Raw genomic sequence first — 21038 nt, forward strand, 5'->3', positions numbered from 1 at the left:
TTGTGATGTAACCTGGTAAAAAATATTTACAACTTGCCTAAATTCTTTAAGATTTCATATGATCTTGTAAACTTATGAAAATTTACAGTGTAATCACGGAATATATCCAGAATGTGAGTATCATCCTTTGCATCTGTGTAGCTTTGGAATGTGTCCATAATCTGATGGTGAGTCCCCAAATAAGGAGAAAGTCTCTGCCCTTTAAAAAACTATCTCAAAACCCAACCCAAAACACTTGCTTTTTGTATTGGCAAAGTAATTGTCGAGCTAGCTATAATCCATAATGTACATGTTCTAACCTCTGTTCCCAAGTGTCTTCAACCCTAGCCAGATGACAGAGGGAACTCCCATAATGTCAACAGGACCATCCATTGAAGATGCCAAATGTGTGACAAAAAAGGAAATTAATACTATTACTGGTTATTAAAATAATTATGAAGCATATTTTACTCAAAATAACAAATGGCATTTTAAATTTGAGATAAGCATCACTATATTGTAATAATCCTGACTTACAAGACTGGGTCAGTTTATTATATTTCATTTAAGAAAATATATAATTTATTTCAGCTACAGTAGGTAGAGTGGTTGGCTGGCTGGGTTTACAGTGCATATTCATCCCCTAGGGCCATTACTAGCCAGAAAAAACATCACTCAGCATACTCAGTGGATATCTATAGTATGGGTGTATGTAAATGAAGAAAGCTAAAATAGTGGGTTCTGATTCTAGGCAAGCAGGACATGACTTCTTGTATTAGTGGTTACTCCTCTCCCTATTTTGTGAATCAGGCATAATTCCTTTTCCTTTGTGTTATATAAGATGGCATAAAACACATTTTTAAAATCAAAATGAGAAGGAAAATGATTATCAGGAACTACTGAACATCCTCGATCCTCCCCTTTTAGTAAATTAATTTTTAAACATAAGTTGCAGTGACCCAGCTCAGCTGGTCCCAGCCATCCACTCCCAAGAAATCATAACGGTATTCATGAGAAAATGTGTAAGAGTAAGCTGAAAAGCTGCCTAAGAACAGCAGATACAGTTTATTTCATTGCCCTACTTAGTGACAATCTGTAGACTTATATTTATGTTGCAGAATTTTATAGAAAATTCCTTTTCTTCTTTTGAAACTCTTGGCCTTCTTAATATTAAGTCAAGTTCCTGATTTTTTTTTTTAATTTTTGTTTGTTTGGGTTGGTTGCTTTTTGAAGGCAGTTGGGTTTTATTTTCTGAATATGTTGGTATAACAGATAATCTTCCCTAGAAACTACACTCTTTTGTTGTTTTGTTTTAGGAATGGTTAGAAAAGATGGATCACCTCGAAAAGGTTAGTTTGTGTTTATGTTCGTGTCCTCATTCGTGCTGGTCTCATCTCTGGAGCTTGGAGAACGTTTTCTTTGGTAACCAATGTACTAATGGTGATAGCGCAGACTTGAAGAGCTGGATATCTCTTCCTTGCCCCTGCTGTGGGACTCTCCACCCTTTTCTTTTCTCTGTGTCCCTGAATACTGGTAGCTTCTGCATCGGCAGGGTTAAGGAAACAAAGGACTAAGTGGAAGAAGAATGTGATGGGGAGGTTTATTCCCCCGCCTTTGTCCACCGTCTGGTTCATTGCATCCCATGGCCAAAAGTCACAGCTTCATCTGAACCTTTGCTGGACATAGTTTTTCTCTCTGCGTTTCTTGTAACCTTTTTGTCCATTTGCCCCTTTATGCCCAGCTGTTACCAGCACGTTATTTCTTTTGGCCTTTCTTCCTCAGCCTGCAGCTCTGATAAGTCCCTTGTTGAACCATCCCCAAGATACCTGATTTGAGCCTGCTGTTTCCTGCTGGGGCTGTGATTGACCCCGAGATAACATTAGGATTCTCGACAAAGCAGTGGCAAAGGAGGGCATTCCTCAAGATCAGCCCTGAGTATGTTGGCCACAGATGAAGAAAATTGCTTATTCTAGTTGCATAGCTTGTATGACACTGTAGGTGCCTTAAGTAAAATATCCCTGGCTCCAAGATTGGAACAGGAACATAAAATTTCACACCTACAATTGGAAAAAATTTTAACTTTAAGCAATAGAGTCAGTTCTCTTACCTTGAATTATGTGCGCCTAATTGATTTCTTGTTTTCTTTGAGTACTCCTAAATTAATCTTCATGGAAGGAAAATTATTTTAGATTGATATATTCAGTTCTAAAGTATATTTACTGTCTATTGAATAGATGAATTTTATAGTTGTTGCATTCTTTTTTTTAAAGATTTATTTATTTATTTGAAGTCAGAGTTACAGAGAGAGAGGAGAGGCAGAGAGAGAGAGAGAGAGAGCGAGCGAGCTCTTCCATCCACTGGTTCACTCCCCGATTGGCTGCAGTGGCCGGAGCTGCATCGATCTGAAGCCAGGAGCTAGAAGCTTCCTCCAGGTCTCCCACATGGGTTTAGGGGCCCAAGGACTTAGGCCGTCCTCTACTGCTTTCCCAGGCCATAGCAGAGAGCTGGATTGGAAGTGGAACAGCCAGGACTTGAACTGGCGCCCCTATGGGGTGCCAGCACTGCAGGCCATGGCTTTACCTGCTACCACCCCATGAGTTGTTGCATTCTTTTGATAAAACATCAAGTTAAGCCAATGATTTTCTTTCTTATTTATTTATTTATTTATTTTTTGACAGGCAGAGTTAGAGAGAGAAAGAGAGAAAGGCCTTCCTTTTTCCGTTGGTTTAACCCCCCAAGTGGACGCTACGGCTGGCACGTTGTGACTGGTGTGCTGCAACTGGCGCACTGCGCTGATCTGAAGCCAGGAGCCAGGTGCTTCTCCTGGTCTCCATGCGGGTGCAGGGCCAAGAACTTGGGCCATCCTCCACTGCCTTCCCGGGTCATAGCAGAGAGCTGGCCTGGAAGAGGAGCAACCAGGACAGAATCCGGCGCCCCAACCAGGACCAGAACCTGGGATGCCAGCACCACAGGCAGAGGATTAGCCTCTTGAGCTGTGGCGCTGGCCGTGCCAATAATTTTCTTTGTGTGTTCTGTAGAAATCTGATTATGAAGTTATCAAAATGCTCTGTAATGTTTTTTAATAAGGAAAGGATTACAAAAAACTCAAGTCCCAAAGAAATGTGCTTGGGAAAAAATCCTCTACCATATCTGTTAGTGCTGGTGTTAAATATAGACAAAGGGATTAGTTCAGATTTTTTTTTTTTTTTAAAGGAACTCTTAAGATTATGTTAGGGTTGGGCCTGCTAGAGGTTAAGATGCTGATTACGATACCTCATCCCACATCAGAGTGCCTGGGTTCAATGGTCAGCTTCAGCCCCTGACTCCAGCTCCTTGCTAATGCAGACACCGAGAAACAACGTGATGGCTCAAGTATTGGGCCCCTGCTACCCATGTGGGAGATCTGAATTGAGTTCCCATCTCCCAGCTTAGAAAGAGAAAGACAGAGACAGAGAGAAACCTTCCATCTCCTGCCTCACTTTCAAATGGCTGCAATGGCTGGGTCTAGGCCAGGCTGAAGCCAGGAGCTTCTTCCAGTCTCCCACATGGGTGCAAGGGCTCAAGCACTTGGGCTACCTTCTGCTGCTTTCCTGGGTGCATTCACAAGGAGTTGGATCGGAAGTGGAGCAGCTGGGATTGCATGCCCCAGCATGCTCCCATATGAACACCAGTTCCAGTTCCAGCTGCTCCACTTTTGATCCAACTCCTTGATGGTTGCCTGGGAAAGCAGTGGAGGATGGCCCAGGTCTTTTGCCACCTGCACCCAGAAAATGTTCCTGGCTCCTGGCTTCGGATTGGCTCAGCTCCAGCCTATCTGGCTGTTTAGGGAGTAAACCAGTGGATGGAAGACCTCTCTCTTTCTTTGTCTCTATTTCTCTCTGTAGCTCTTTCAAGTAAATAAAATAAATCTTTTTTTAAAAAAAAGCTATCATTAAGTAAATTGTAACTCACACTAGATATGTCTGATTCTTTTACCTTGCTAACTGATATCAGTTCTACTTAAAAGCGTTTATTTGTTAGCACTGGAGGAGGGATTCTGTCTAACTCCAGTTATTGATGTTTTTCAGCCCATTTAATCTAAGACTAGACATGTAAAATGTGTGTCTGAAATTGCTAAGCAGACTTAAGAACTTTAAAGGTTTAAATAATTGCTGCTCTTGTTATTCTTATGAATAATTATCACTTAAAACATCTTTATAAAAGGATTCTTTTTTTTTTTTTTTTTTTTAATTTTTTTGACAGAGTGGACAGTGAGAGAGAGAGACAGAGAGACAAGTCTTCCTTTTTGCTGTTGGTTCACCCTCCAATGGCCGCTACGGCCGCGCTGATCCGAAGGCAGGAGCCAGGTGCTATCCTGGTCTCCCATGGGGTGCAGGGCCCAAGCACTTGGGCCATCCTCCACTGCACTCGCGGGCCATAGCAGAGAGCTGGCCTGGAAGAGGGGCAACCGGGACAGAATCCGGTGCCCCGACTGGGACTAGAACCCGGTGTGCCGGCGCCACAAGGCGGAGGATTAGCCTATTGAGCCACGGCGCCGGCCTATAAAAGGATTCTTTATGTATGTATTAAAAGGGTGGCAGAGAGACAAGACAAATCTTCCGTCCACTGATTTCACTCTCCAAATGCCCACATTGGTTGGGGCTGGGCCAGAGCAAAATTTGGGTGCTGAACTCAGTCCAGTTACCCCATGTGGGTGACAGGAACCCAACTACTTGAGCCATCACTACTTGCCTTCCAAGGTCTGCATTAGCAGGGAGCTGGAGTTATGTGCCACAGCCAGGTATCCAACTCGGGAGCTCTGATGTGGACCTGAACGTATCAACCACGAGGCCAAATGCCCACCCTAACTGCTGATTCCTACCGGTTTAATTGCCTGAGTTGATGTCCTTTTCTTCCAAATAGGAAAAAAGGCTTCTGACAGCTCAGTTACAGGAAGTGAAGAACCAGAGTTTGAATCTTTTCCAAAGAAGAGATGAGATGGATGAGTTAAAGGGACTTCAGCAGCAGGAACTAAGTAAAGTGAAGCACATGGTGTGTTTACGTTTTTGTTTCATAAGCCAAATACAAAGACATGATTATTTACTCCTGTTTGCTAATTATTACTCCTTAACTTCTAATAAACATACCCCAGTAGTCACTGATACTAGTCATATGTGTGTGTTTTTAATTTATTGAAATAAGAAAATTCTGTTTGAAATGTATTTCCTTCCTCCCCACCACCCCACCCTCCCCCACCATGAGACAGGGTGAATACAGAAGCTCGGGTCTCTCTTCCTCTTTTTTAAAGATTTATTGATTTATTTGAAAGGCAGAGTTACAGAGAGAGTGAGATCTTCCATCTGCTGGTTCACTCCCCAAATGGCCACAACGGCCAGAGCTGGGGTGATCTGAAGTCAGGAGCCAGGAGCTTCTTCCGAGTCTCCCATGTGGGTGCAGGGGCCCAAACGCTTGGGCCATTTTCCACTGCATTCCCAGGCACATTAGCAAGGAGCTGGACTAGAAATGGAGCAGCCAGGACTTGAACTGGCACCCATATGACATGACGGCCCTGCAGGTAATGGCTTTACCCGCTAAGCCACAGCACCAGACCCTCCTTTTCTTAAGTGCTGGGTAATAAGCCCCTTTTTAAACCCACAAAAATACTTGAAATGAACAGCCGTTCATTCATTCAAATTTCTTTTAATCATTACTCAGTTAACAATCTTTAGTCCGTCCTTCCTTCCTTCCTTCCTTCCTTCCTTCCTTCCTTCCTTCCTTCCTTCTTCCCTCCCTCCCTCCCTCCCTCCCTCCCTCCCTTTCATTTACTTATTTGAAAGAGTTACAGAGAAGGAGACGCAGAGAGACAGAAATCTTCCATCTACTGGTTCATTCCCCAAATGGCCACAATGGCTAGGGCTGGGCCAAGCCAAAGCCAGGTGCTAGGAGCTTCATCTGGGTCTCCCACGTGGGTGCAGGGGCCCAAAGACTTGGGCCATCTTCTACTGCCTTTTCAGGCCATCAGCAGGAAGCTAGATTGGAAGCAGAGCAGCTGGGACTCAATTCAGCACTCACACGGGATGCCCACCCTGCAGGCAGAGGCTTTATCTGCTATTCCACGACACCGGCCCCTTGGATTATTTTTTAGTGTGTCTTTCTTAGCAGTAGCCTAGTGAAACTGTTTGTTTTTGTGTCAGCTTTTAACAAAAGAAGAAAGTCTGGGGAAAATGGAGCAAGAGTTGGAGACGCGAACCAGAGAACTTATTCACACCCAGGAGGAGTTGATGACTTCCCATAAGATGTCATCAGACTTAAGCCAGAAGCTGGAAGAATTGCAGAGACACTACTCAACGCTGGAAGAGCAGAGGTTCTTGCTTGGTCTGTGGGGCGCTTGGGAAGAGGTGTTAGTGTAGTGTTGGCCGTAGCCCACCCACCTTTCCCCATTGCTCGCAGCAACACTTGCTGATCTCAGTGCTGGCAAAGGCGTCTGGACTTTTTATGTGCCTAGGACTTGGGATCCCCCACCCTGACCCTCACCCTCTCTGCCCTTCACCTGCCCAGGCGCAGAACCATTCCAGCCCTACTGAGCAATTCAGTAACGTTTTAGTTTTAACTACTGAGTAAGCAAAGACAGATCAGTTTTCTTGCTTAAACCTGGGTGGACTTTTTATCTTTGGACTTCTGCTTCAGAGAGAGCCAAGAAGTGTTTTTCATTTATAACCTTCCTGTGGTTGATAATGTTTACAGTCCTGACATACAAGGAACCAGCTGTATTTTCCTGTGGAAGAGTGTGTCATAGATGAGATAGCCAAATTTGTTCATTGTCTGCTTTCTTTCAATGAAGAGATCATGTGACAGCTTCAAAAGCAGGTGCAGAAAATAAGATCACAGCCCTGGAACAAAAGGAACAAGAGCTCCAAGCATTCATTCAGCAGCTTTCCATTGATTTGCAAAAGGTAAGTGAAGTACAGAGTAGACCTGGGTTCCCAGGAGTCCATGAATGCGGTAAAAACAAAATCTCACAAACTTCATCCTCAAGGTAATTGCTGAAAGTATGTTTCTCATGGGACCCACATTGCCCTATTTCTTCTGTAGCCAGACTACACTCAGAAGGAAATGGCCACACAGCTGAACAAGGGTTGCATACCAGACATCAGCATTGTTCTGACAGATTCTTAAAGCACTCCATTTGGCCTGCTCAGATATGTCTTTAAAGTACCACGAGATGGAACTCAAACAGGAGAAAACATAAGTCGTGGTTGATGTGGCCAGAGCTGCACCTTTGACACACTTGGCTCTAGTCCATTTTGTTCCAAAGCACGCAATCAGATGCTATCATTCTCATTTGTTTTTTCATCTGATTGACATCTCTTCTCCTCCTGCTCTAGGCATATGCTGAGTTCTGAGAATATAAAGAGTGATATAGTAATACTGAGTATAAGTGGTATTTCTTGGTGACATGTTACATACTGGCATTTTGAGCAGAACAGTTTATATTTTGTGATTATCCCTTGATTGCAAAGCATTTAGCTTTCCTGGATGCTAGGTTCTCAATGCCAGCAGCACCCTTTATTCATTGAAAATCTAATCCTTCCCATCACCCATCCCACCCTTCTCTTGAGAAGTGCTAATCTCAAGTGAAGCAAGTTAACAGTATGATTACAGTGCAATAATTTTTGTGCAAATAGAAGTATAATTACCCCTTCCAGCTAAGTATTGTCATACTTCAGGTACCTAAAAAGGAACCAAGACAGGTTATATTCCTGTCTTACCTGAAAACTCATGCTTGTTCTACTGCAGTTTGTCACTTCACAGTACAGAATACCCAGTAAAATAGTTTTGCATGAATGAATGACTGTATACAAGGCTCCTACCCTCAGTGAACTTAAAATCTGGACGCATACAGTTATTTTCCCTCAAAGACAAACAGTTTCATTACAGAACACAAACCACCAGTAAACACAAGAAAAAAAATCTACAAATAACAAATTCCAAATAAGGGAACTAGATTTTTCACATGCAAAAAGTATGCCAACTAGGGAGTGCCTTTCTAGCCCATGGGTGGGAGAAATCTTCCTGGACGAACCGGTCAGGTTGTGAATGGGTGGGACAGTAGAAGGCATAAGGATACAGAATCCGTTTGAATAGTGAAGGGTGAGGATAGACGCACAACTTTGAGATGTGGAGAACCCTTTGATATCAGTGGGAACCATCGTCCTTGTTATAATCAGAAAAGAAAGATGCTCAGGGAAATGCAGACTGGTCACAGTAATGCCCCCCATTCATTCTAAGGATCTTAATTGAGGAATCCTGTGTGCTAGGTGTTAGAACTGCTACGCTGAGCAAAACAGGCACCGCCCTTGCATTTGTGGTGTGTGTGGCTATAGAGGAAGTCAGACATTACTCAGTAATCACATAAATATGTAATTATTGTGGGGAATGCTCTGAAGGAGAACTGCAAGGCGCTGTGGAATCCTATTACAGGGTCTCAGATGCCAGTCTCAGAGTCACCAAACACTTGTCCTGAGGAAGTATCACCTGGTGTACTGCTGAGGCCAGAGAGGAAGGGGTGACAGGAGAGGGTTCCAAGCAGGGCACAGCATGAACCAAAGCCCTCAGGCAAATGAAGGAGTAGCACATTCAGGGAGCTAGAAGGAAGCCAGAACGATGATACACAGAATGAGGGAGAGAAGTGGGTTACTCGGCTTGTTAGGTGTTAGGAAGCTGTTGCAGTTGTCCGACTGTAACATGATGGTAGCTTTGACAAAGAGTGTTGGTGAATATAATAGTGATGAGGAAGTAACTAAGAAATTTTGAAAAGTCTGGTGAACTTGCTAATGTAATAGTCATGGGGTCCCTAAGAGAACTGAGGTATCAGGTGATTCTGGGTTTCTGGTGTGAACAGCAGGTGGCTGCCTGCATCTCTCGTGGGCTCCGAGAGCACTGTAGCAAAGGCAGTTTCAGTGTGAAGAACTGAAGTTTGGACTCAGGGTTTTTCTTTCTTGTCCTTGTTAGTAGATAAATAATATTTATAAAATATATGGTAGAAATTACAATAAGAACTTCTATAAGGATCTATAATTTTCTCCATAAACATTTATATATTGTTGAATTTATTCCTAGGTGCTTTTTTTTAAAAAAAAATATTTATTTATTTCAAAGACAGGGTTACAGAGAGAGAGAGAGGTCTTCCATCCTCTGGTTCACTCCCCAAATGGCCACAACGGCCAGAGCTGAGCCAATTTGGAGCCAGGAGCTTCTGGGTCTCACACGTGGATGCAGGGGCCTGAGGACTTGGGCCATCTGCTGCTGCTTCCCAAGTGCATTAACTTTCGGAAGTGGAACAGCCAAACTTAAACTCATGCCCATATGGGATGCCAGCGCTGCAGGCCTAGGCTTTAACCCACTGCACCACAACCCACAACGTCTACCCGCTTTTTTTTTTTTTTTTAGAGCTTGTAAATTATGTCATTTTTAAAATTGCTTTTTGTATTTGTCTTAGCATATAGAAATGCTATTAGTTTAACATACGTGCTTTTGAATAGTTTATTAATTCTTAAGTGTAATAATCTGTAGATTCCTCTATTTCTTATTAGTGTTCCTATATGTGAATAATATTTGTTTCTTTCTGCTTCTTACACTTTTTATTTCTCTTGCCTTATTCTGTTAGCTGTCAGGTTCTGCATTGAACACAGTTTGTAAAAATAGGCACCTTTGTCTTATTCTTGATCTCCAGTGTTTGCCCAACAAATTTTATTTTCTGTAGATTTTTATCAGGTTAAGGAGGTTTCTTTCTATTTTTTTAAGTCAATTTTATGAAGTCTGATTTATATGCAGTGAAATGGCGTACTTTTCCGGGGTGCCATATGGGGAGTTTTGAGACTTGTATACTCGTAGGACGACTGCCACTATTGAGATATAGAATGGAGGCTGGCGCTGTGGCGCAGTGGGTTAAAGCCCCGGCCTGAAGCACCGCCATCCCATGTGGGCACCGGTTCTAGTCCTGACTGCAGCTCCTCTGATACAGCTCTCTGCTATGGCTTGGGAAAGCAATGGAGGATGGCCCAAGTCTTTGGGCCCCTGCATGCACGTGGGAGACCCAAAAGAAGCTCCAGCCATTGCGTCAATTTGGGGAATGAACCAGTGGATGGAAGACCTCTCTCTCTCTGGCTCTATCTCTCTCTGTAACTCTATTTTTTTTTTTTTTTTTTTTTTTTTTTTAGGATTTATCTTATTTATTTGAAAGACAGAGTTACAGAGAGAGGTAGACACAGAGAGAGGACTTCCAGCCACTGGTTCACTCCCCAGATGGCCGCAGTGGCCAGAGCTGTGCCGATCCGAAGCCAGGAGCCAAGAGCTTCTGGGTCTCCCACATGGGTGCAGGGGCCCAAGGACATGGGCCATCTTCCACTGCTTTCCCAGGCTATCTCAGAGAACTGGATTGGAAGAGGAGCAGCCGGGACTCGAACCGGGGCCCATATGGGATGCTGGTGCTTCAAACCTGGGTTTTAACCCACTCCGCCACAGTGCTGGCCCCTGTAACTCTGTCTTTCAAATAAAAATAAATCTTTACGGGCCGGCGCTGTGGTGCATCGGCCACATGGGAGACCGGAGGAAGCTCCTGGCTCCTGGCTTCAGATCGGCGCAGCTGCAGCCATTGCGGCCATCTGGGGAGTGAACCAGTGGATGGAAGACCTCTCTCTGTGTCTCTACCTCTCTCTGTAACTCTGTCTTTCAAATAAATAAAATAAATCTTGAAAATAAATAAATCTTTAAAAAAAAGAAATATAGAATGTTTCTATCACCCCAAAAAAGCTTCCCCAGTGCTCATTCCAGTTGGTCCCCTCCCTCAACTGCTGACAAGCACTGATGCTTTCTGTCACTGTAGTTGCCGTTGTCTGCCCTTAGAGTTCCATACAAATGGGGTCACACCATTGGCGTGCTCTTGTGTCTGGCCTCTTTCATTTAGTTACCTTTTCAGAGTTACTTGTTGCTGTGTGTACAGTTCATTCCTTTTTATTGCTCAGTCCTAAGTTATCCTTTCTTTGGATATACAAAATTATCTGTTTATCTGTTTTTTCTTGTTTTCTCTCTGTTTATCTTTGATGGACTGAGGTTTTTCCCAATTTTTAGCTAGCACGAATTAAGCAGCTGTGACCATTCATGTACATATCTGTGTGGCGTATATCTTCATTCATTTTGAGAAATAATTTGGAATGAAATTGTTGGGCCATATGATAAATATTTGTTACACAACAGCTTTCAAAGTGTTGTTCTGGACCCCTGAGTGTCTGGAGAGTGTGGGGAAACCAGCTGGCCCGTGACGAGATCAGAAGGGAATGAGAGAGGGCTTGAAGTGTAGTGTGATTGCTGCATTCACCCACAGGTCACTGCTGAAACTCAAGACAAAGACAAACTCATCACACACTTGCAAGAGAAGGTCGGATCCTTGGAGAAGAGGCTGGAACAGAACTTCTCAGGGGAGGAGCACTTACAAGAACTCCTAAGAGAGGTAACTGAGCCACCGGTGTCGGGAAGGCATAACTCCTGTGATTCGTCAGTCTTAGAGTGTCAGAGCCGGATGATCAGCAAACAGCTTAGTGAGAAGAGAGCTGTCTTTAACTTTCAGTTTTTCAGCTTACATCAAAAACAGCCTGAATGTCCCCTGTGTATGACATGCCTTTTTTCAGAGAAGGGGAGAGCTGTTCAGAAATCGAAACAGTTAGCAAGGTAGCACTTGGCTGTTTTGTCTGACTGCACTGCTGGTTCTTCCCTCTGTTGTGCTCTGCATTGGCATGGGGAAGTCATCACATTCTGCCCTTTGGCATGAGCAAGAGTTATGTTGGCCAGGGTCTTCTCCTTAGCTGGGGGAGGCTCAGTGGGCTGGCTTCCTTGCAGTGCCGTAGGTGAATTTTCTCATCAGATCTGAGCTTGTCATCTGCCCACATTCCACCCCTCTTCCTTGTATCCGGATGATGGGCTTCACCATGACAAAAGTAACAAAATCAAAGGCTCTTCCTAGATTAGACCCTCACTTTCAGTCTTCAGTTTCATCTAAATACCTCCATCTCAAGCAGCAGTCTTAGCTCAAGTAATTGGGTTCCTGCCACCCACACGGGAGACCTAGATTGAGTTCTGGCTCCTGGCTTTGGCCCCAACTCTAGGACCATTGGTAACTTTTGGGTGGTGAACCAGTGGATGAGAGTGCTTGCTCTCACTGTCTCCCCTTGCCTCTCCGCCTCTCATAAAGTGTGTGTGTCTCTCCCTTCATCTCCACTGCCATTGTTATTCTTCAGGGGTTTCCAGCACCAATCTCCTTATTCGCGCCCTGACACAGTCTTCCAAGCTCACTGCCAATCTCATCTTCCTAAACAGCATTTCTAACCATTTCAATCCCTTAAACATCTTCCACATGTCCCTTAAACAATCTCCAGTGGGTATAATGTGTTTCTGCATTATAAGTTGATTTCTAGAATAAATGTCTTTATATTTTGTTTCTTTACCAGCTTATGACTTAGAGCAAGTAACTTTATCTTATTCCTGTTTGTTTTTATTGTGGTACCAAACTCAGGATTGTTAGGAGTAAATGAATTATAGTATGTGAAGTCCTTAGAATCATGATTGGGACATAGTAAAGTGTTGACGTCAGCAATGTCAGCTATTAGTGTTATAGTAGTTATTGCTGTGCCACCATTACTGTTACTGTCTTGTGTGCGTAGAGTTACTTAGGGAATTTGTTTAAAATCTGGATCTCTGGCCTTGACTCTAAGAGTTCTCATTTCGGTAGGCCTAGAGAAAGGCCTTAAGTTTAATGACCACCCCAGGTAAGTCTAATGCCAGAATGTGGAAGCTGCCCCTTGGAAAAATGTTGCTTATAAAATAAAATCATATTCAAACCCTTTTTTGCAGCATTAAAAAAATCCTCTTATAACCTGACCCTTTGGCTTAACTTTCATTTTCTTAGTCTTTTGCCCCAGCCTCAAGGTCAGGGGACTATGTTAAGTTTATGTGTATATTATATGTGAATTATATCTCAGCTGTATTTAAGTTTTATTTATTTATTTGAAGGCAGAGACAGAGAGAGGGAGCAAGACAGAGAGATCTTCCATACACCGGTTTACCTCCCAAATGGCTTTGGGCCAGGCCAAAGCTAGGAGCCAGGAACCTCTTTTGGGTCTCCTGCATGGATGCAGGGGCCCAAGCACGTGGGCCATCTTCTCTACCACAGTGATGGCCCTTCAGCTGGATTTTTTTTAATGTTTATTTATTTTCATCTATATGATAGAGCAACTGAGAGAGAGGTCTTCCATCCATTGCTTCATTCCCCAAATGCCCACAACAGCCAGGACTGGGCCACAACCATTTGGGCTATAGGGACCTAAGTATTTGGGCCATCACCTGCTGCATCCCAGGATGCATTAGCAGGAAGTTGGATGGGAAGCAGAGTAGCCAGGACTCATGACAGCACTCCAGATGGGATGAGGGTATTGCAAGCAGCAGCTTAACCTGCTGCACTATAAAACCTACCCCTCAGCTGGAATTGTTATCTTTTTAGCATATTTATGTCCCTCGGGCCCAGCATAAATCATTGTATGAGTATGTTGTAGATACAGTGAATACTTAGGCCATGGAGAAATGACTGTTTTCTTTTACTCTTCTTTCAACTTACAGAAAACACTTGCTGAGCAGAATTTGGAGGATACCAGACAGCAGCTCTTGGCAGCCAGAAACAGCCAGGCCAGTGCCGTTGGTGAATTGGAGAGTCGGGTACTGACCTTACTCCCTATGTTTCCTGTGCTTGGGTGATAACCTGGCTGAATGACATGGTGTGGTTGAGAATCCCTGTTTTGTTTTGTTAAGATTTATTTATTTATTAATTGAAAGAGTTACAGAGAGAGAGAGAAATAGAGATCTTCTGTCTGCTGGTTTACTCCCCAAACATCTGCAATGGCTGGGTCAGGCCAGGCAGAAACCAAAAGCTTCATTCAGGTCGTTAGCAGAGGCCAAAACACGTGCACCATCTTCCGCTGCTTTTCCCAGGCTGTTAGCAGGAGCTGGATCAGAAGTGGAGCCACCTGGGCCATGAACCAGCACCATGTGGGATGCTGGCACTGCAAGTAGCAGCTTTATCTGCCAAGCTGTAGCACCAGCCCCTGAGAATCCCCTTGGTCGGAGGTTTTCCACTTGAAGGGACTATTTTTTTTAATCTTACACAGGATTGAATTAGTCATCTGCGTCACTCTTGCCCCATTATCATCATGGTTCCACAAAAAGTTGTTTGTTTGTTTGTTTTAATGTTTGTTTATGGGCCTGGAGCTGTGGTGTAGTGGGTTAAGCTGTCGTCTCCAGTGCTGACATCCCATTGGGCGGGCACCAGCTTTGAGTCTTGGCTGCTCCACTTCCAATTCAGCTCTCTGCTATGGTCTGGGAAAGCAGTGGAAGATGGTCCAAGTGCTTGGGCCTTTGCACCCTTGTGGGAGACCCAGAAGAAGCTAAGGGTTCCTGACTTTGGCCTGGCCCAGCCCTAGCCATTGTGGCCATTTGGGGAGTGAACCAGCAGGTAAAAGATCTCTCTCCCTCTTTCTGTGTAACTCTGATGTTCAAATAAATTAATAAATCTTCTTTAAAAAATAAGTTTTATTATTTTCATCTGCTCAAAACGGAGAAAGAGAATGAAGATATGTCTCTCTGTATGTGTGTGTGTGTGAGAGAGAGAGAGAGAGAAAGAGGGAGGGAAGGAGAGAGAGAGGGAGGGAGGAAGGGAAGGAGGGAGGGAGGGAGATTGAGATTATCTTCCATCCGGTACTTCACTCCCCAAATGCAGGGGCATGAATCTTCTGATCTATTCCAAAGTCAGGAACCCAGAACTCAATCCAGGTCTCGTTTGGATGGCCACCCCAGAACTTGAGCCATCTTCTGCTGCCTCTCAGGCACATTGGTCGAAAGCTGGTTAGGAGGTGTCATAGCTGGGGCTCAACTTGGTACTCGAATATGGGATACGGGTATCTGGTGACTGCTTGACCTGTTGTGCCCAACATCTGCCCTAAAGTTATTCTCTTTATTATTTATTCCCTTTTTACTATCATTGCTCTCCCTCTCATAGGAAGGAGGGAACCATTATAATGTGGTTAAATACAGATCCTTTTTTTATAGAGTTACCTTAAAGTTGGTTAACATTGGCTTATGTGTCTGTGTTTTAAAGGATGAAAATGATATACTTATAGGTATGTCTTCTCTGTTACTTTCAGCTTCTCTGTCTTCAAACTATATCCACTTCATTGTACCAACCTGCTTTACTTTGTAGTTACCTGCTACTTACTGGATGTTTAGACTGCTTTCTTTTTCCTGCCCCCACAGATCCCACTCCAATAAGTAGCTCATCCTTTCTCCTTAAGAATGGTAGAAGATACATGTAGGAATGGGCATTTGGCCTAGCAGTTATAGGACACCAGTTAGGATGTCCTCAACCCTTATCAAGATTACCCAGGTTCGGGGGCCAGCGCCGTGGCTCACTTGGGTAATCCTCTGCCTGAGGCGCCGGCATCCCATATGGGCACCGGGTTCTAGTCCCAGCTGCTCCTCTTTCAGTCCAGCTCTCTGCTGTGGCCCGGGAGGGCAGTGGAGGATGGCCCAAGTGCTTGGGTGCCTGTACCCACGTGGGAGACCAGGAGAAAACACCTGGCTCCTGGCTTCAGATCGGTGTAGTTCTGCCCGTAGCGGCCATTGAGGAGGGTGAACAACGGAAGGAAGACCTTTCTCTCTGTCTGTCTCTCTCACTGTCTAACTCTATCTGTAAAAAAAAAAAAAAAAAGTACCCAGTTTCAAATCCTGGCTTTGGCTCTTGATTCCAGGTTCCTGCTACCCTGGGAGGCAGCAGCGATGGCTTACATAGTTGAGTCCCTGACACCCACATAGGAAACCAAGAATCATTTCCCAGCTCTTAGCTTCTGCTCTGGCTAAACCCTGGCTGTGCAGGCACTGGGGCAGTGAACCAGCAGATATAATATCTATCAATCAATCAATCAGTCTACCTCCCTGCCTACCTACATACATATCTATCTACCCATCCATCTATCCATCCATCCATCTCCCCCACTTACCCTCCACTGTCTCTCAAGTAAATTAAAAAAAAATTTTTTTTAAGGGACTGGCATGGTGTAATAGGCTAAGCCACCAGCTGCAATGCTGTCATCCCATATGAACACCAGTTCAAGTCCTGGCTGCTCCATCTCCAATCCAGCTTTCTAATAATGGCCTAGAAAAAGCAGTAGCAGATGGCCCAAGTACTTGGGCTCCTGCCAACCACGTGAGAGACCCAGATAAAGTTCCTGGCTTCAGCCTGGCCCAGCCCTGACCACTGTGGTCATTTGGGGAGTGAACCAGTAGATGGAAGATCGTCCTCTCTTTCAGATAGATAGATAAATATTTTAGTATATGCATAAAAACTTTTAAGCATTTTTTTAAGAAAGGAAGAGGTACAGGCATTGTAGCAAGATCTTCTCTTTCTCTTTCTCTTCCTCTGTCCTTCTGCCTTTCAAGTGAGTACGTAAATCTTTAAAAAAAAAAAGAAGAAGAAGAAGAAATTGTATATAGCGTAACATGACCAGATAGGATAAAATTGTTCCCAGAAAGGGTGTACCACCAGGCTCTCCTCCTGCAAACGTGAGGATTCCTAAATCTGCCTCTTAGCCTTTTCCAGCATTGGCATTTTCTAGCTTTTAGTTTTTGCCAGCTAATAAATATGTAGTGATTGCTTTAATTTGCATTTTATAGTTAATGAGTTTCATGTGCCTGCCAGTCTTTGAAGCTGCCCATTATTTGATTTCTTTTCTTTGGAAGTTTTAATCTATTCTTACTTGGTTTGTAAGATTTCAGTTTATATTCTAGTTCCTAATCCTTTGTTCATTTCAGTCCTGAGCCAATGTGTCACCTTCATCCGCGTACCCTGAATTAAACAGAAACTGCTGTTTCACGTAGTCAGAGTCATTGATCTTTTTGCTTGTGGTTTGAAGTTCCATTTAATCAATCCAGCCCTGCTCCTCGGTCATAGAGAACAACTTACATTTTTTTCACTTTACTTTACAATTGTGTCCTTTACATACTAAATCTCCAGTAATCCTTGCTCACACTGCCTTTGGGGTTAGTGGTGATTACCTTTACTTTGCTTCATGTTGCTCCGCACCATGTTGTAAACAACCTGTCTTTTCCACTTGGACTGCCCAGACGGCCTTGTCATGTATGAAGTGTCCTGTACACGAGTTTGCCTATGCATCCTCTAATAGATTCCTCCCATCTCGTTGTCTGCTCTTGTGCAGACCTTACCATGTTGTTGTTATGCTAGCTTTGTCTCTACTTTATCTTGGTTTCCCATAGCTCTTTACTTTATGGGCCATTAAAGTTTTATGGTTTTTAAGTTCCTAAAAAATTCAGCTTGAATTTTTATTGAGATTGCATTAAATATATACATTAATTATAGGTAATTATCATTTTTATAACACCGAGTATTTCCTTCCAAAAATGTAAATAAATTTCATTCATTCAGATTCATTTCTGTGTCCTTTATTAAAACTTCACATTTTGGGCCGCCGCGGCTCACTAGGCTAATCCTCCGCCTTGCGGCGCCGGCACACCAGGTTCTAGTCCCGGTCCGGGCGCTGGATTCTGTCCCAGTTGCTCCTCTTCCAGTCCAGCTCTCTGCTGTGGCCAGGGAGTGCAGTGGAGGATGGCCCAAGTGCTTGGGCCCTGCACCCCATGGGAGACCAGGAGAAGCACCTGGCTCCTGCCATCGGATCAGCGCGGTGCGTGGGCCACAGCGTGCCAGCTGCGGCGGCCATTGGAGGGTGAACCAACAGCAAAGGAAGACCTTTCTCTCTGTCTCTCTCCCTGTCCACTCTGCCTGTCAAAAAAAAAAAAAAAACTTCACATTTTTCCTGATGTGTTATTTTCTTGGTAAAGTAAATTCCTTGAAACTTTAAAGTTTGTATTAATATTGTGATGTTGTCATCTTTTGTTTTGTTTTGTTTTTTAAGATTTATTTATCTGGAAGGCAGAGTTACAAAGAGAGGGAGAGACAGAGTTCTTCCACCTGCTGGTTCACTGCCTAGGTAACCACAATAGCCAGGACTGAGCCGGGCTGAAGGCAGGAGCCCAAAACTCCATCCGGTCTCACACATGGGTAGCAAGGGCCCAAAAACTTTGGCCGTCTTCCTCTACTTTCACAAGAGCATTAACAGGAAGCTAGATCAGAAGTGGAGCAGTTGGGACTCAAATCAATACTCATATGGGATGCCGGCATCACCGGTGGCAGCTTAACCTGCTGTGTCACAACTCTGGCCCTGTCTTATTCTTAATTATATGTTAAATTGGTTATTTCTATTTACTCTAGGGAAGTGCTTTTTTTCTTTGATCTTGAATCTTCAGTGTACTCCTGTGAAACTGTCTTACTCTAATATTGTGTGATTTCTTTCGTTTTCGTTGGCAGATAGACATATCATCTGTAAATAATGATAATTTTTTTTTTTTTTTTTGACAGGCAGAGTTAGTGAGAGAGAGAGACAGAGAGAAAGGTCTTCCTTTTTCCGTTGGTTCACCTTCCAGGTGGCCGCTATGGCTGGCGCATTGCAGCTGGCGCGCTGTGCCGATCTGAAGCCAGGAGCCAGGTGCTTCCTCTTGGTCTCCCATGCGGGTGCAGGACCCAAAGATCTGGGCCATCCTCCACTGCCTTCCCAGGCCACAGCAGAGAGCTGGACTGGAAGAGGAGCAACCGGGATAGAATCCGGCACCCCAACCAGGACTAGAACCCTGGGGTACCGGCGCCACAAGGCAGAGGATTAGCCTCTTGAGCTGCGACGCTGGCCAAATAATTACTTTATCTTATGTTATGACCTCCAGTGTTCCACTTCTTACACCTCTTTCTGTCTCTCTAGTATTGGCAAGGACTCTGGTACCATATTAATCAATCAGTAGCAGTGATTGTGAGCAGCCTTGTAATGTCCCCCCCCCCTTTTTTTTTTTTTTTAAAGAAGAGCAAGAGAAAGAGATCTTCCATCTGCTGGTTCACTCCTCAGATGTCCACAGCAACCAGGGCTAGGCCAGGCTAAAGCCAAACCAGGAGCCTGGAACTCCATCTGGCTTTCCCCGTGTGGGTGGCCAGAACCCAAGTGCTGGGGCCATCACTTGCTGCCTTCCCAGAGTGTGCATTAGCAGGAAGCTGGGTCAGAAGAGCCTGGATTCAAGTGGCACTCCTGTGTGGACTGCCCTAACCCTCTCCTCAGGCTCTCAGTCTTAAAAGGAATGTACCTGAGATTTCTTTGTTTGCTATACAATTTGAAGTAGGCTTTTGGTATTTAATCTTTACTAAGATAAGGAGGTTCCCTTTCAGTTTGCTGAGTTTCTTTTTCTTTTTTTTAAATCATGACTACATAGAACTCTTTTCAAATGCTTTCATTTTCTTGTTATTTTTTTAAAGATTTTTTTTTTTTTATTTGAAAGACAAAGTTAGAGAGGTAGAGAAAGAGAGAGAGAGAGGTCTTCCATCTGCTCGTTCAGTCCCCAGATGGCCGCAACAGCCAGAGCTGCGCCAATCCAAAGCCAAGAGCCAGGAGCTTCTTCTGGGTCTCCCACATGGGAGCAGGGGCCCAAGGACTTGGGCCATTTTCTACGGCTTTCCCAGGCCATAGCAGAGAGCTGGATCAGAAGAGGAGCAGCCGGGACTAGAACTGGTGCCCATATGGGATGCTGGCGCTTCAGACCTGGGCTTTAACCCACTGTGCCACAGCGCCGGTCCGTCCCCCCCCCCCTTTTTTTTTTTTTTTAAGATTTATTTTATTTATTTGAAAGAGTTACAGAGAGAGGTAGAGACAGAGAGAGAGGGCTTTCATCCACTGGTTCACTCCCCAGATGCCCACAACGGTCGGAGCTGCACCTATCCAAAGCCAGGAGCCAGGAGCTTCTTCTGGGTCTCCCACATGGGTGCAGGGGCCCAAGGATTTGGGCCATCTACCACTACTATCCTGGGCCATAGCAGAGAGCTGGATGGGAAGAGGAGCAGCCAAGTCTCAAACTGGCGCCCATATTGGATGCTGGCACTTCAGGCAGGGCGTTAACCCACTGCGGCAGATTGCTGGTCTCTCAAATGCTTTCATTTTCATGAATTTAAAAAATCATACTTTTTCCTTTAGATTGTTAATTCAGTGAATTATATTAACAGATTTTCTGATGCTGACCCGTCATTGCATTCCATTTCCATGGTAATTAACCTCTTGATGTATGAATTTTGTAATAAATGTCTGAATTTGATTAGCTAATAGTTTACTTGGAATTTTTAGATTTACATTTATAAGTTGAATGGGCTTGTAATTATCTAGTTTTAGACTCATGCTGCACCAGCCTTAGAAAAAGGAGCTGGGCAGCTTTTGTGCTTTCTTTTTCCAAAGCAATTTATATTAAGATATAATTTATTCAAAATTAATACCCATATAAATTTGGTACGATAAGCCTATAAAAACCATCTGGGCCTGCAGTTTTTTGGGGAAAGAGATCTTTCATTAACATTTCAGTCTTTCCTACATATTACACTAAGTTTCCTATTTTTTTAAAGATTTATTTATTGGCCGGCGCCGTGGCACACTAGGTTAATCCTCCGCCTGTGGCGCTGGCACCCCGGGTTCTAGTCCCGGTCGGGGCACGGGATTCTGTCCCGGTTGCTCCTCTTCCAGGCCAGCTCTCTGCTGTGGCCTGGGAGTACAGTGGAGGATGGCCTAAGTCCTTGGGCCCTGCACCCGCATAGGAGACCAGGAGAAGCACCTGGCTGCTCCTGGCTTCAGATCAGCGCGGTGCGCTGGCCGCAATGCGCCGGCCGCAGCGGCCATTGGGGAGTGAACCAATAGAAAAAGGAAGACCTTTCTCTCTCTCTCTCTCTCACTGTCCACTCTGCCTGTCAAAACAAAACAAAACAAAACAAAACAAAAAAAGATTTATTTATTCATTTGAGAGGCAGATTTCCAGACAGAGAAAGGGAGAGACAAAAAGGTCTTCCATCCACTGGTTCACTCCCCAGTGTCCACAATGCCTGGAGCTGGGCC

The 21038-nt window shown here is 44.2% G+C and overlaps 1 protein-coding gene across 7 annotated transcripts in view; it reads left to right on the top strand.

Annotated features, from left to right (window-relative positions):
* GOLGA1 (golgin A1) overlaps positions 1-21038 on the top strand; it is a 65846-nt gene that overhangs the window by 16164 nt on the left and 28644 nt on the right. For 6 of the 7 annotated variants that reach the window (XM_062207568.1, XM_062207571.1, XM_062207569.1 and 3 more), the window contains 6 exons: positions 1296-1328; positions 4882-5010; positions 6153-6322; positions 6800-6911; positions 11342-11467; positions 13627-13722. In XM_062207568.1, the coding sequence (XP_062063552.1) occupies positions 1296-1328; positions 4882-5010; positions 6153-6322; positions 6800-6911; positions 11342-11467; positions 13627-13722 (666 nt within the window). The remainder of the gene's footprint in view (positions 1-1295; positions 1329-4881; positions 5011-6152; positions 6323-6799; positions 6912-11341; positions 11468-13626; positions 13723-21038) is intronic. The other variant, XM_062207573.1, reaches the window with a different exon arrangement.

Source organism: Lepus europaeus, chromosome 12 (assembly GCF_033115175.1).
Source record: "Lepus europaeus isolate LE1 chromosome 12, mLepTim1.pri, whole genome shotgun sequence".
NCBI classification, from domain to species: domain Eukaryota; kingdom Metazoa; phylum Chordata; class Mammalia; order Lagomorpha; family Leporidae; genus Lepus; species Lepus europaeus.